The sequence below is a fragment of the Fundulus heteroclitus genome, chromosome 16, assembly GCF_011125445.2.
Source record: "Fundulus heteroclitus isolate FHET01 chromosome 16, MU-UCD_Fhet_4.1, whole genome shotgun sequence".
Lineage (NCBI taxonomy): Eukaryota > Metazoa > Chordata > Actinopteri > Cyprinodontiformes > Fundulidae > Fundulus > Fundulus heteroclitus.
Genome location: NC_046376.1, coordinates 12,304,496 through 12,317,677, shown reverse-complemented (window position 1 = coordinate 12,317,677; position 13,182 = coordinate 12,304,496). Strand labels below are relative to the sequence as shown.

At 41.3% G+C, this 13,182-nt stretch overlaps 2 protein-coding genes across 2 annotated transcripts in view; both read right to left on the bottom strand.

Annotated features, from left to right (window-relative positions):
* Nucleotides 1-1,330: 1,330 nt before the first annotated feature.
* The window catches only part of LOC105932727 (disintegrin and metalloproteinase domain-containing protein 11), a gene marked incomplete in the record, with an annotated part of 53,411 nt that continues 41,559 nt past the window's right edge, over nucleotides 1,331-13,182 (bottom strand). Inside the window, 1 exon segment of the mRNA XM_036147810.1 lies at nucleotides 1,331-1,932.
* LOC118566315 (disintegrin and metalloproteinase domain-containing protein 11-like) overlaps nucleotides 1,943-13,182 on the bottom strand; it is an 11,992-nt gene continuing 752 nt past the window's right edge. The window contains exons 2-18 of the mRNA XM_036148011.1: nucleotides 12,910-13,158; nucleotides 12,737-12,817; nucleotides 9,700-9,794; nucleotides 8,597-8,648; nucleotides 8,148-8,247; nucleotides 7,936-8,007; nucleotides 7,751-7,843; nucleotides 6,759-6,839; nucleotides 6,623-6,673; nucleotides 6,471-6,534; nucleotides 6,265-6,370; nucleotides 6,036-6,155; nucleotides 5,760-5,928; nucleotides 5,205-5,316; nucleotides 4,395-4,485; nucleotides 2,395-2,412; nucleotides 1,943-2,047 (exon numbers count right to left, since the gene is read on the bottom strand). Of these exons, the coding sequence (XP_036003904.1) occupies nucleotides 2,032-2,047; nucleotides 2,395-2,412; nucleotides 4,395-4,485; nucleotides 5,205-5,316; nucleotides 5,760-5,928; nucleotides 6,036-6,155; nucleotides 6,265-6,370; nucleotides 6,471-6,534; nucleotides 6,623-6,673; nucleotides 6,759-6,839; nucleotides 7,751-7,843; nucleotides 7,936-8,007; nucleotides 8,148-8,247; nucleotides 8,597-8,648; nucleotides 9,700-9,794; nucleotides 12,737-12,817; nucleotides 12,910-13,158 (1,570 nt within the window). The 3' untranslated portion in view covers nucleotides 1,943-2,031. The remainder of the gene's footprint in view (nucleotides 2,048-2,394; nucleotides 2,413-4,394; nucleotides 4,486-5,204; nucleotides 5,317-5,759; nucleotides 5,929-6,035; nucleotides 6,156-6,264; nucleotides 6,371-6,470; nucleotides 6,535-6,622; nucleotides 6,674-6,758; nucleotides 6,840-7,750; nucleotides 7,844-7,935; nucleotides 8,008-8,147; nucleotides 8,248-8,596; nucleotides 8,649-9,699; nucleotides 9,795-12,736; nucleotides 12,818-12,909; nucleotides 13,159-13,182) is intronic.

Below are 13,182 nucleotides of genomic sequence, written 5' to 3'. Positions count from 1 at the left end.
CTGCATTTGAATAATCAAATGTCATTAAATAGATGTGGTCCTATTTACTATGAATTTAAAGACCATGTCAAAAGTATGTTTATTAAAAGATGCATACTTTTTGTTGTACTTGACATTTTCAGTTGTAAGAGTTTAACTTTTCTTTAAATAGTTTTGCCCTAATTAAAAACTAAAAGCTTCCATATGCCTCAGCCACCTGTGCTGGTGGACCAAATCTTGGACATGCCTGATCTAGATAATCTATATTTCCCCCCTTATTCCTTCACCATAGTCTCAGCCGTTTTCCAGTCTCTTAACAGATTTAATTCCAGGACTGCCCTGTATTTTGCTCCGTCACTCCTCCCATCATCTCCTACCAGCTCCTTTGTCCGTGCTGAAGCAACGCATCCTCACAGCATGATGCTATCAGTTTAAACCAGGGGAATCGTTTGTTCATCGCCATGCAGTGTTAGTCTTCTGACGCACATTCCATTTTGAATTTAGTACCACTTTGTTTGATCTCTTAGCTCCTTCTTCCAGGTTGTTTGCAATGCCCCATATGGCTTGTGACAAATGATAAAACTGACTTTTTGTGTCCCTTTAATTTAAAAAAAAAAAAAAAAAAGGACTTTCTTGTTGCTTTTTATTCCATAACAGCCAACTTTAACAAGTGCAACACTGACAGCTGTGGCATCAACAGCTACTCCCACCTGAGCTGTGAACCTACGCATCTCCTCCACAGTTACCATGGGCCTCTTGCTTCCTTTTCTGATTAACACTCTTTTAGATTACATGCCAGTTTCATTGGGTGGCCATGCAGAGGTTGTGTTGCAGCTGTGCCATCTATCCATTTTGAATGATCAGTGAGAAGTCTAGGATGTTGTTTTATAAGCTAATTTTGCGTTAAAATGCTCTACAGCTTCATCCCTTTGTGTTCCTTGGTCTTCATAATGCTCTTTGTTCACTGACGTTCTCTAAGAGACCTCTGAGGCCTTCACAGAACAGCTGGACTTACGTTGACACTAGATCGCACACGGGTGAACTCTGTTTTTCTAATTAGAGGACTTCTGAAGACAAATGGTTGATTTGGATTTTATTTAGGAGTATTAGAATAAAAGGGAGGTAAATATAAATGTAAACTACATTTGGGCTTAAATAAATGGAAAACTATGAAATAGTTCACTTCACAACTATGTAGTACTATTGATCTATAACATAATATCTAAACTTTTCATCGTGGGAAAAGGTGTGGAAAAGTTGTCAGGGGTATGAATAGTTTTGCAAGGCACTGCAAACTCCTTATTTTGATGATTGGTCCTTGCAAAAGACAATTGGAGCATTATTATTATTATTTTTTTTGCAGTTGTTTCCTTGTCTCCAAAGGTTGCAGATTTACACTGATAACGATCCAGTTAAAAGGTGCACCAAGTCACGCCCAGTGGTGGAGGTACTGAACCTCAGGTCCATTTCTTTTAAGAAAAAAAAGCCAACGTTTTAGCTTCTGTCACATTATTTCGGTCAGTGCACTCGTCCAGCATCAAACCGTGGACTTAAATGGTGGCTGGTCTATTCTATGTGCAGGCAGGTTTTGGAAACACACGTCTCTTATTAAAGTGGTCCACTATTGATGTTTTCTCTTTATCAGGCTGTCCCAGATGTGAGAAGCAGACACCACGCATTCATACGGCACCAGGACTGGATAGGGGCCACTGGTGGCTCCCCCACAGGGAGCCACGTCCTTTCTCTAGGTGCAGCCTGGACACAATGCTCAGCAGAAAGCAGCCACATGAGTGTGATTTGGCTGGTGTGGCGAGAGGAGCCCCACCAGGCCGCGACGTGGCGGGGGGGCTCCTAAAGGAGGACGAATGGAAGGAGCAGACAGGAGTTTAGAGGAGGTGATCTTCTAAAGGAGATTTGGAGAGATCCCGGGGCTGAAATGGAAGACTTGTGTGTTTTTTTTTTTCATTCCTCTCTTCTTGAACGTGGAAACGACACGGTGCGAAGAGGAAGACAAGTGTGGACAGGACACAGACAGAGAGACAGACAGTGATCTTATCCTCCTCCAGATCTGAAACAGAAGAAGGGAAATAAAGGAAGATCAACACAGATGGGTAATCTGCTGCAAAACAAATATGAGATAACAAGCATGAATGTACAAATTCAGCATCACAGTCAGGCATAGGTTCTAGTTTTAGGGGCTTGCATAAGTAGTTCTCTAAAAAGATTAGAACATTCAGCACCGAGCAGCAGGGAGATAAACCTCGGGGGAAAAATCTGAATAATATCGTCAAAACTAAGGGAAATGTTGACTTTTAGATGGTTTGAGAAAATTTAGTGTAAGGTTTCATGAAAATAGGTCCTTCTGCAATGCTTAGAGACAGAATATAACATGTTTATGGCACTGCAAGATTGTACCTTCCTCTTCGAATGTTCCTGCATCACAGAGGCACGCCAAGAAAGGAGACAAAAAGTCAGAACACTTTGAGTCAGCAAGGAAAAGTACATCAAATATAGTTGTTTCTGCAGTGGTTGTTTAGATCGTAAGAAGATTGCATAAACTAGGGCAAAATGAAGAAGCATGAAGACTAGCTACACAGGAAAAAGACACAATATTCTTGTAAAAAAGATTTTACATTGCAAAAAAGGGGGGGATTAAAACGTTAAATTGGCTATGCTGAATGACACTGTTAGATTTAAATACAAAGCAAAAATCTGCCAGTGGTTATTCAGTCTAATATTCATCTGACAGTGTTTCTAGAAATGTTGATCTTGTGTCAGATTAAAGTGCTGAGATCAGATGCAGTACCACTGCCTGAGCGCCACCAAAAACTGTTAATATGTCTCACTAACAGGAAACTTGTCCATGCACACATTAACAGACGCCTACACGTACAGCGCCGGCCACATTTTAGTACAATCATTAGGAGAGGAAACAAGTCTCATGGTAGGAAATAATAGTTTTTAAGAAAGCCTCCGGTGCTAAAGTTGTGATATTCAAAACAGTCCCTTTAAAATCAAATACGAACCCCTTTTTGAAAATGATACTTAAATTAATCAAAGTTTCTTTAAACTTCTAATTACCACCATTAAACAAAGCTTTGTGGTAGAGGTCTTAGGTCTTGGGGTTACCAAGTCTCCATACCAACCATTAATTGCCAATTATTAGTCAGGGAAAACGCCTTTTCTGCCTGACCTTTATTCTTGTAAACATGCAGAGTTGGCTAAATGTTTCTCAGGCTTTAAGCGGAATAATTTGCACTGGTCAAGAGGAAAAGGCTGAGACTTTAGGTTGGTCTGAAACGAAGGATGCATACGTGGAAAAAGACCTCATGCCCACTGTTAAGTATAGTGAAGGAGCTGTGATGCTGTGGGTCTCATTCTCAGTGCTGTACAACCGGCAAAAGGGAGTTCATCAAACATTTAACAAGAATAACGTGTCCCCCCCCCCCCCCAACTAAGCAAATGTACTTATATTTGTACAAAAGGTTGCATTTGTCTAAAACTTCTTTCCAAAACATTGAACAAGATGTTATCATACTGTAAAAAAAGAAATGTCTTCAAGACTTGCTTTGCATCTTCACCAGGAGGGCTAATAAATGTGGCCAGCACTGTGTCGCCGACCCTAAAAGGACCGACAGCAAGCACTGATCAAAACCTTTCAACGGACAATGCAATCTATCAGCCAGTAAGAGTAGTCCTTTTAGGTCGGCCCTTACAACAGCAAGCATGCAGAGGCGATATGTTCCACTTCAGTGAGGGGATTTAGGGTTAAGATGAGGCCTACTGAGGGAAAAATAAATAACAGGGGCCTAAACAAGGTAATAAAAATAGGAGTGGAAAAAAGATTGCTTTTGGTTAAGCCGACATGTACGACACCGTGCAAAAGGTTGAGCCATCCCAAATTTCTTTTTGGGTTGGCTTTCTTTTTACTTTCCTTTCACACTTTCTTCAAGTGAACTATTGATAGAGACCACTTTTGAGGATTAAGAAGAAAGTCTTGCTCCGAGGAAACAAAGTATAGATAAGATAAATTTGGGATTGTTACAGAACTTTTGCAAGGTAAAGTAAGCCAGAAAAGGAAAACACAAAATAAAAAAAATAGTGAGGGAAGCTTCCAGATGTGGCACCAGTGGTGTAAATCCGATTGATTCTAACAGATCCTGGCAGAGAAATCAATTACTGAGCTAGAAAGTGGATTACGGGGAGGGTAAAAGTGAGCAAAACAATCTCTGTGATGATTTGATCTCAAAGCCTGAAGCATTAAAGCGTTAGCGCGTCAGAGTTTAACCCCTCCCAGTTACTGGGCAATGAGATGCACCTATTTCAGACTGGTGGTTGTGGGAGGGGTGGATGGGGGGGGTGGGGTTCTTGAGGTAGAAGCAGACAGGTACACAAAGGCATGCTAGAACTCTTACTTAAATCCCCATCCTGTTCCCCCTAGGACTATAGCTGCCAGGAGAATAGCACCTGCGATGGACCCTATTATGATATTGGTGCCACTGGGACCTGCACAGAGGAAGGAGGGGAGGAAGAAGGGTGCGGAGGAAGAGGAGGGGCAGAAACAAAAACAACACCACTAAAAAACACACGTCAGAAGACAGCGTCAACACGGTACATCAACGACATCGACTAGAGAGAGAGAGAGAGAGGCAGATGGTGAGATACTTGCAGACAGATACGGAGAGATGATGGGGGGACGAAGGGGGAGGGGGAGGCCATCATGTTGGGTGACAGGTGAGCGAGGGAGGTCAAGGGAGACAACAGTTACACAAAGAGAATTCAAAGGAGAGCGAGTTGTATTACTTTGTTCTCATTGACCCTCTCAGCTGGACACCCTCTCTCTCAGGGGTGGCTGCTTTGGCCCTAAAAAGAGTAGCTGCTTAATTTCTCTGTCTCACTGGCTGGACTGCAAGAAAGCGAGAGACACTTAAAAACAAGCAGTGCCCGGAAAAAAAACACAAAGCACCTCTTAGAAACCACACATATTCCCAAACAAACTGTGTCGACACGTTTGCTCGACACACACCTACAATATAAACAGCCAGACTCAGCGGTGAAGGAAGACACCACACGGTTCGAGCGAGGGATGCTCCTTGGCGTTTCAGCGCAGGAGGAAGGTACACAGACGACACGAAGAGACAGGAGGGGGAGGGGGGTGGGGGGTAACATCATGAGAGGCAGACAGAGAAAGAGGGAGATGGAAAGGTTTGAGGGCAGCCACAGACCTTTCTTCTCCGGGCCTGTTGGGACGGTGGGCTCAGGGATGGGATCGAAAACGCTGCAGTCCTTGCCGGTGTAGTCCCTGTCACAGATACACTTCACCTCGTTGCTGCAGGTCTGCAAGTGAGAAGCAAGACTTAGCAGCTGGTTGGCAGCTAACGACACGTGCTCTCGAGGCACTTTGCAGAATTCATATTTTATCTGACGATCTAAAATATTCAAAACTGAAGCACAGCACAGCATTTGGCCATCAAATCAGCGGTCGGCGTTGTTCATCGATGCTGTTTACAAGGTAGAGGGAATAGAGCTGGTTGCTTGTTTCTCCCTCCATAACTGGCACCACTGGTGCCGACACTATTACAAAACAATTTAAAAACTATGCACATATGCATGGAAAATAACACAAATGTAGTTTACTTAACCGCTTAAGACCTGATCATTTTAGTCTGAACAGGCTTTTTGATGCCAGAAAATTCTCAGTTTCCCTCCAAACATGTTTTTCTCTCTCCTGACAGATCTGTAAACGAGGCAGACAATTGATTGTTTTCAAGTGACTTTACCCCATGGTCAGAGCAAATGTGTCCAAATTTAGATCCCGGACATATGCTGAGGTTAAAAGCTGCAACAGGGAGGCACCGTCTCTCCAAGCACATCATGTTGGGGCCGCAGGGGGTCCCATCCTCTACGTAGCCCATATCCGAGCCATCCTCTAGCAAAGCATGACCACCTCTGAGCGCAGCATCCAAAGTGTCCCATAATTAAGAGAAGAGAGATGGAATTACAACACCTCTCTGCTCTGCTAAATGCTGCAGACGGGACGTTTCTCAGCGGCTCACCTGCAGTCCAGGTACTTGTTCTGGTGGTAGAGGGTAAAGCTGGTCACCTCACCCTGCAGATCCCCAAATTTTGGCTTTGTTGTGACATTTGCGCAGAAAAGGAAGCCACACAACACGTCCCTGAGGCGAGGAGATTGGAGGGCATAAATACAAGCATCGGACTCTGGTTACAAAGAGCAGGCTGTGCTTTGGGTGCCCAGCTCAGAACTCCGTCACTGGTTTAACTCACGGCTTGTTGCACTGCAGCCAGCCTTTCCCTTCAGGGCCCCGACCGCAGTTTCCCTTCTCGGTCCCTTCGGCATTTAGCTTCTCATAACAGAACCTGTCAGCTGAATCTGTGGCGATCAGAGATTAAATGTAAATATAAAACTTGTTTGTATTTTACAAGAAGAGATGATTATTTCCGGGGTTTTTTCCCCCAATATATATACACACTATAGCCCCAGAGTCCTTTGCACTGCCCATCACGGGTCCTGCAGCGTCCACCATAACAGCGTCCCTAGGGAGGATGAACAGGACAGGTAAAACAAGACGCGCCCCCCCCCCGCGTTAGCATGGAGCTAGAAACAAGCAAGGATTGGTCTTACCTGGCTGTTATCACACATGTAACCATCCAGCCGGTGGACATTGTGAGGGCACTGGCAGCAGACAGAATGTGATAAATAACAGATACTCCCACAGGACGTGTCAGTTTTGTCCGGTGTTTTCCACAGATGTTCTCACCTGGCTGGAGTCTCCTGTGCAGGTTTCGGGAATATCACAGTCGTTCACGGCCTCTCGACAGACAACACCTCTCAGCTCATACTGGGAGGCAAAAGAAAAAAGAGATCCAAAGTTGCTGAAAAATGCAATTAGTCATTAATAGTGGCGGTTAAAAATGTGGGGTCCGGGTAAGAGGAGAATATCTATTTACAGCTGCCTTTCAATAAATTAGCGCATTATTTTAAAAAGAATCGTACTGGTGTTTTCAAGCCTTTCTGTTAATTATGATTTTACACTCACAGCTATTAATTTACTGGAATATTAGATCATATCAGACCAATATTTTTTTTAAACAGATCTACAGGCTTAATGAAAAGCATGCATAATACCTGCTTGAAGATTTTTTTTTCAGAAGGGATACTTTATATCACAAACGAGCCTCATCGGTATATAGCATCAATCCTAAGAAAATATTTTTGCCTCCCTAAAGTAAACTTTTTTTATCTTAATCAAATCTCACTATGTGTAGGTTTAGCAAAAAAAAAAACAAAAATCTTGATGGAAAATAAGCTATGTGGTTCAAACACTGACTGATCGGGTCGTGGTTATACATTCCTCAGCTTTGAGAAACATCTGCGAAAACTTTTTTCTGGGCATTTGTCTCTTCACATTTCCACCAATGCCTACATCAGGCTTCATCTGTCTGGATGGAAGTCACCGAGATGTTTTTTAATCTACCACCAGGTGGTATAGCAGAGCATCTAAGGAAACCCAGCAGACTGCATCGAGTCATTGACTTGCAGCATTAAAATTTGTATAGTTTACAAAAGGCTTTTTGCAGGGCAAGTCCATCAGATAAAGGGACATGGGGGAAAAAACGTGGAAGCAACATAGTATTTAAATTTATATATCTCAAATGTTAGATTATTAATTATACTTTTTTAAGCATCATATTTGCTCACCAAACACCAAATTCTCAGAAAATCAGCTATTTGCATTGTTGTTCGACTTACTTTACAGCCACTGCAGCAGAGTCCGTTACTGCACATGGCGTCGTGGGTAAGGGTACACTTTTTGCAGCAGGCTCCTCCACTGCGGGCGCACTCCTGCAGCCACAGCCAGGAAATAATCAGTTTCACAAAATATGTTTTTCAAAATCAAAATATGAACTTAATGTGAAGCAAAGCTGGCTACTCACCACCTGGGATCCACAGTCACACTCTTCTCCTGGCTCCACGAAGCCATTTCCACACTCGGGAGGGTCCAACAGCTAAAATATTAAAATGCATAAATCTATAAGACATTACTGAGGAGAAATATATAGATAGGCATGGTAAAGGTGTACAAATAGATACAATCTATAAGATTAAGCTATTGAGAGATGGGTATCGCTCCCCTTGTCGCCCTCACCTTATTAGGCTTGTTGAAGAGGCAGCTCCCACCGCCCTGAAGCAAGAACTGGATGTACTCGTCAACACTACAGCGAGAAAACTTTCTGGGCAGATAAAATCTGTGATCACACACATAAACGCACACACGCCGACACATGAAGATTAAGACATACACTAAAAGACAAACAGTACAATGCTTTTTTGGCCAGTCGGGAATGGCAGACCCACCGTGGGTGTGTGTGCCATCACTTTGCAATCTGACACAAATGTTCCCATCTGCAGTAAGATATATCTCAAATTATTCAAATCTGTATTGTCCCATCTGTCAGGGGGAGCCCAGTCCAAATCACTTATGTAGTAAATGCTTTTAGTTCACAATTAGTCATCTGGCGTCTCCTTTTCCAGCAAAAAACCTGTTCAAGCTTCAATTAAACACCAAATAAGTAAAGTGAAATGTTTTTGGTTTACCCAGTGTCTTCCATTATGCAGCCCACCCAGGCATCTGGACATCTGCAGTCACCTGCACAGAAGAAAAGAAAATGTGCAACATAAAACACAAGAATTACCATTCATGAGCACCAAAAAATACAATAAAAAAATTAACCAACATGAGCGCCAGGAAAAAAAAACACCAAAAAAAACAACAACCACAAAAACATAAAACTTTGAAAGACCATCAGGAAATCTGAAAAATTATTCTGCATTTCTACATATTATTTAGGTCCTAATTCTATACCAGTTCAGAGATTTCAGGATTTAAGTCAATTTTAAGGATTTTAATGGGTGCACAAAGACAATTCTCCAGATTCCAAGAATTTTCAATAATGATGAGTCTGGGAGTCTCTCCCGCCGCCAGACGTCCATAACATTGACACTCTCCCCTTGTTCAAATCCAGACTTAAAAGACACCCATTCAAAACTGCCAAGACCTTGTGATTACGCTGCTGCGTATAACTTATTTGATGGTTATATTAGGCTTTATTGGTTGTTGTTGTCATTTGTAAAGCGGAAAACCACCATCTGTCACCCCAAGGTTTCGCACTGACATTTGGTCGGCTGATGCTCCCTTCAATGTTGTTTTGTAGCTGCTTTTGGGACGCTTTGTAAATTATTTAAACACATTGTCTATTAATCTCTCATAATTCATTTTAAGGAGATGTTTTAAAAGAGTCCAATGAATAAAACGTACCAGCAGGAAGTCACAAAGATTTATTTTAGTTGGAACCCTAATCTTTCAGCATTCGTAAGTGTCGACCGGCCCAAATGGGGAACAGAACCACAATAACTAGAGATGGGATGTCTGGAGAATATGCAGTAAAATTAAATTGGAAATAAGATTTGATAAATTTTAAATATGCATCTCCACAAGTCATCAAAATACTTGGCTAACAAGATGAATAAACTGATAAGCAACAGTGAAGCTGATATGTAGGAAATTGTTTGTTTGTGGATGAAAAAGATGCAAGTAAAATGGGTTTGGGATGAAACGGTGTTTGTTGAGTGCATGAGGTGAAAAGGGTGAAATCATCCGGAGCCTCTCTGCGTGTGAAGCTTGTTTTCTGCTATCTCACTTGCTGAGGTCCGTGCGTTGTTCCACTTCATCCCAATGTTCTGGCCAAGACTCTGACACAAAGTGATGGCCATTGCCCCGACGCTCCCGTACTGAAAGCAAAGCAAACCAACATGTAACCCATGAAATGGACATTGTTATTATTACAAGATCCTACTGTTAAATGTTTATTTCACATTTTTTTTATGTTGGTAGTAAAATCCATGTTCTGAATTTGGTACGATTTGGTAATAATCACTTGTTTCTGTCATTTAATGTGTGTTGCTGGTGAAGATTCTCAGTCATCCAGGTGATGATCATTCCAAAAAAAGGTTAAAAAACAAAACAACTGGATATTTTTCCAAAGTTTGAAGATGTTTCGCTTCCCATCCAGAAAGCTCACCTCAATCCTCACCTCCATGCAGGTGATCACAGAATCTCCCCTGTAAACCAGGCCAACGATGACCCTAACGACTCCCCATTGCAAAGAGGTGGACCAGTTTCGGTTTAGTTTGCATGTTATCTAAGCCATAACAAGGCCTTTTTGGGCAATGATATAAAGCTTGAAACTCCACACTACTCCAGACATTTGAATTGAGAAAACTTTCTGGATGGGAAGCTAAAACGTCTTCAAACTTCGGAAAAAAAATCCAGTTGTTTGTCTTTTAATCTTTTTAATGTGTGTTGTTTCTGTCTGGAAATCAATAAAGATCCAAGGAGTGACTTTTTAATCACACAGAAAAAAAAATAACTTGTAACTAGTCTCTTTCCTCCAGATACACATAAAAAAAAAACACTGACCAAGTCTCTTTAAGGTTTAATTGAAAATGTTTTTTGTTTCTCCTCATTAGGTTTCCTTTTTTATCTAGCATAATCTATCAACCTAGCACCTTTCCTGACCAGTTTTCCTTCTAAATACCTTACTGACAGCTTAGATATTAACTGCATTGCTATATACTCGTTTGTATATTGCTTTGGATAAAAGCACGGGAATAAACAGACATCTGCATGTAGAACATGAGCTAAATTACAGAGACTAGAATTCGTAGTCCAGGCTTTGCTACCTTTTACGTCATGACATCGTCATCAAATACATTTGCATAATGCCTGCATGGTGACTATTTTGAGACCCTTTGAACAGAGAACAGATGGTCCACCACATAATTTTTTCTGACAAATCAGAGCAGACAAGGCCTTTTCAGGAACTAGGGACCTCATGTGGTGGATACTAAGAGAGTGCTTCAGAAACAAAGTTGCAACAATGTGAACAACAGACGTGTGTCTTAAACGACGGTATCCAGTCATGTATTTTCTCACAAACTGTCCATAAAAACACACCTGAGTAGTGAGATTTATTTTTACACAACAGCGGTCTCCAAAAGTTTTTAAAAAAAGTACACATAAGGGAAAAAACTGGTGTTTCTGCTTCGGTAATACTTTCGTCTATGACCTCAGAAGAGGCTCAAGAGTGCTGTGCAGTAGAATTAGACAACGCTGCGACAGATGAGGGACTTCTGAGAGATTTCAACACGCGGTTTTTGAGTTATGAGAGGATCCTCTTATGTGTTTGGACTATTCTTTGACTCTAATTACCCCCAAGTCATTGTGAATGCTGCTGTGGATGTTGGAGCTGAAGAAACATCTTCAGAACTTGCACTGATGTGAATCTGTTTACAATCCCGTTTAAATATTCCATCCGACCAGCTTCAGTACATTTCCTTCACTCATGAAAACAGAAAATGATTTTCCAGAGCTCCAAAATAAACGGCAAACAAACTCAGACCACTTTAGCTTACCCAAACACTTTTCTCTCTCTCTCTCTCTCTCTCTCTCTCTCTCGCTGCCGACTGATGAGATTTTATCTTACCACTTCCATCTGGTGTTGACTGTCACTGGTATAAACTGTACTGCATGTGCGTTGACAGTGGGGGATGGGCGCATCATAAATCTGTCTGACCGGTCACGATACTGTGTGATAGCGGCCAAGCTTTCCTCAGAACCATACAAACATTATTATGCTGCTATATGGATTACAGGTAAATAATCTGTGAAAAATTAATTTCTTTTAAATGTGTGAATAATGAACAAAAAATTAAAAGTAGATCATATGTGTAGGTGTTGAGAGTTTGTTCTCAGGGTAAATATTGATGTCGATTAAAACAATATAGCGAAGGAATAGAAAAGCTGATCATTTCAAGTAATAAACTTTATCTAAAGCGAGTTTGATGATTTTTAAAGGAAATTCTGACTCATAGGTTTATACTAGGGGTGCCCAAAGATTGGGCCAGGGGCCATTTGTAGCCCCTGAAATTATTTTATGTGGCCCCTAACCTCAATTCCAGAATATTTTCAATTCCAAAATAATTTGTAATTGTTTAGGGGAAGATTTTTTCAGATTTTTTTAAAATATTACAATAATACCATAATGCAACACAAAGTTCCTTGTCTTTTATCATGTTTTTTCTCTTTATTATGCTTTCATTTAAAATTAATAAAAACTGGGAGCACAAACATCCAGCAACATTCATTCAATCTAGCAAAATTTGAAAAATAAAGCTATTTTTTAAAACAAATATTTAAACCGTTCTAGTTGTCAGGAAAAATTTGGAAACTACAAGGTTTCTTTAAAAAAAAAAGCAAACATCTCACACCCCTTTTGTGTTTGGGATACACGATTATTAACAGATCCTTTTTCCTGCAAACATCATGTTTCAGTAAATATTGCATGTTTAATTTTTTGCACAACAGGTAAAATAACAATGTTAGAAGTAATTAAACTATTTTAATGTATTTTATTTAAAATAGAATGTGACACCGACTAAACTTGGCGAATTTGGGCAAAAGTTTGGACGCCATCGCTATAAACATGAATTAGGATGGCTTGTTTCAGCCCCACAGAACAAATTTAGCAACCGCCGATGAAAAGCAAAGTAAAAACGTTCATGATCATTTCAAATTACATTCTTAACTCTAATCTCAGATTCAAAACAAATTAGTCTGTGGCGACATAAAATTAGCATTTCCTAAATTATGAATAGTCCAAAGCCAATTTACCTCATTTAATTCCTCCTCCCTTTGTTGGAGAACAAACGCCTCCTGTGTAGGCTGTCCCACTGCGGCTACTGTGAAATGTGCGCCCTCTGAAAAGCACAGAAAAGCCTCATTTACCTCAAATCGCCACTCGGATCTGGGAATGAGATTCTCAGCGTCTACATCGTTCCGGTTCTCTTACGAGAAAAGTTGGACAACGTCGCTCTGCTCCCTGATGCTGTCCTTCCTGTATTTCATGAAGTTCTGCAGCGTCATCAGCGGGTCCTCCACCACCGGCATCATGTTTTCCGAGGTCCAGGTCTCCATGGCGACCAAAACAATCCTGGTGTTCAGCTGCTCCTGAAAGATCTGAGGGACAGCGGTGGACCTCGTTACTGTGACTGCCGGGAGGTGAACCTTTTCCAGCAGAGAACGTACATCCGGACAGGTGCTGTTTGTGGAGTTTAGCGGTGGG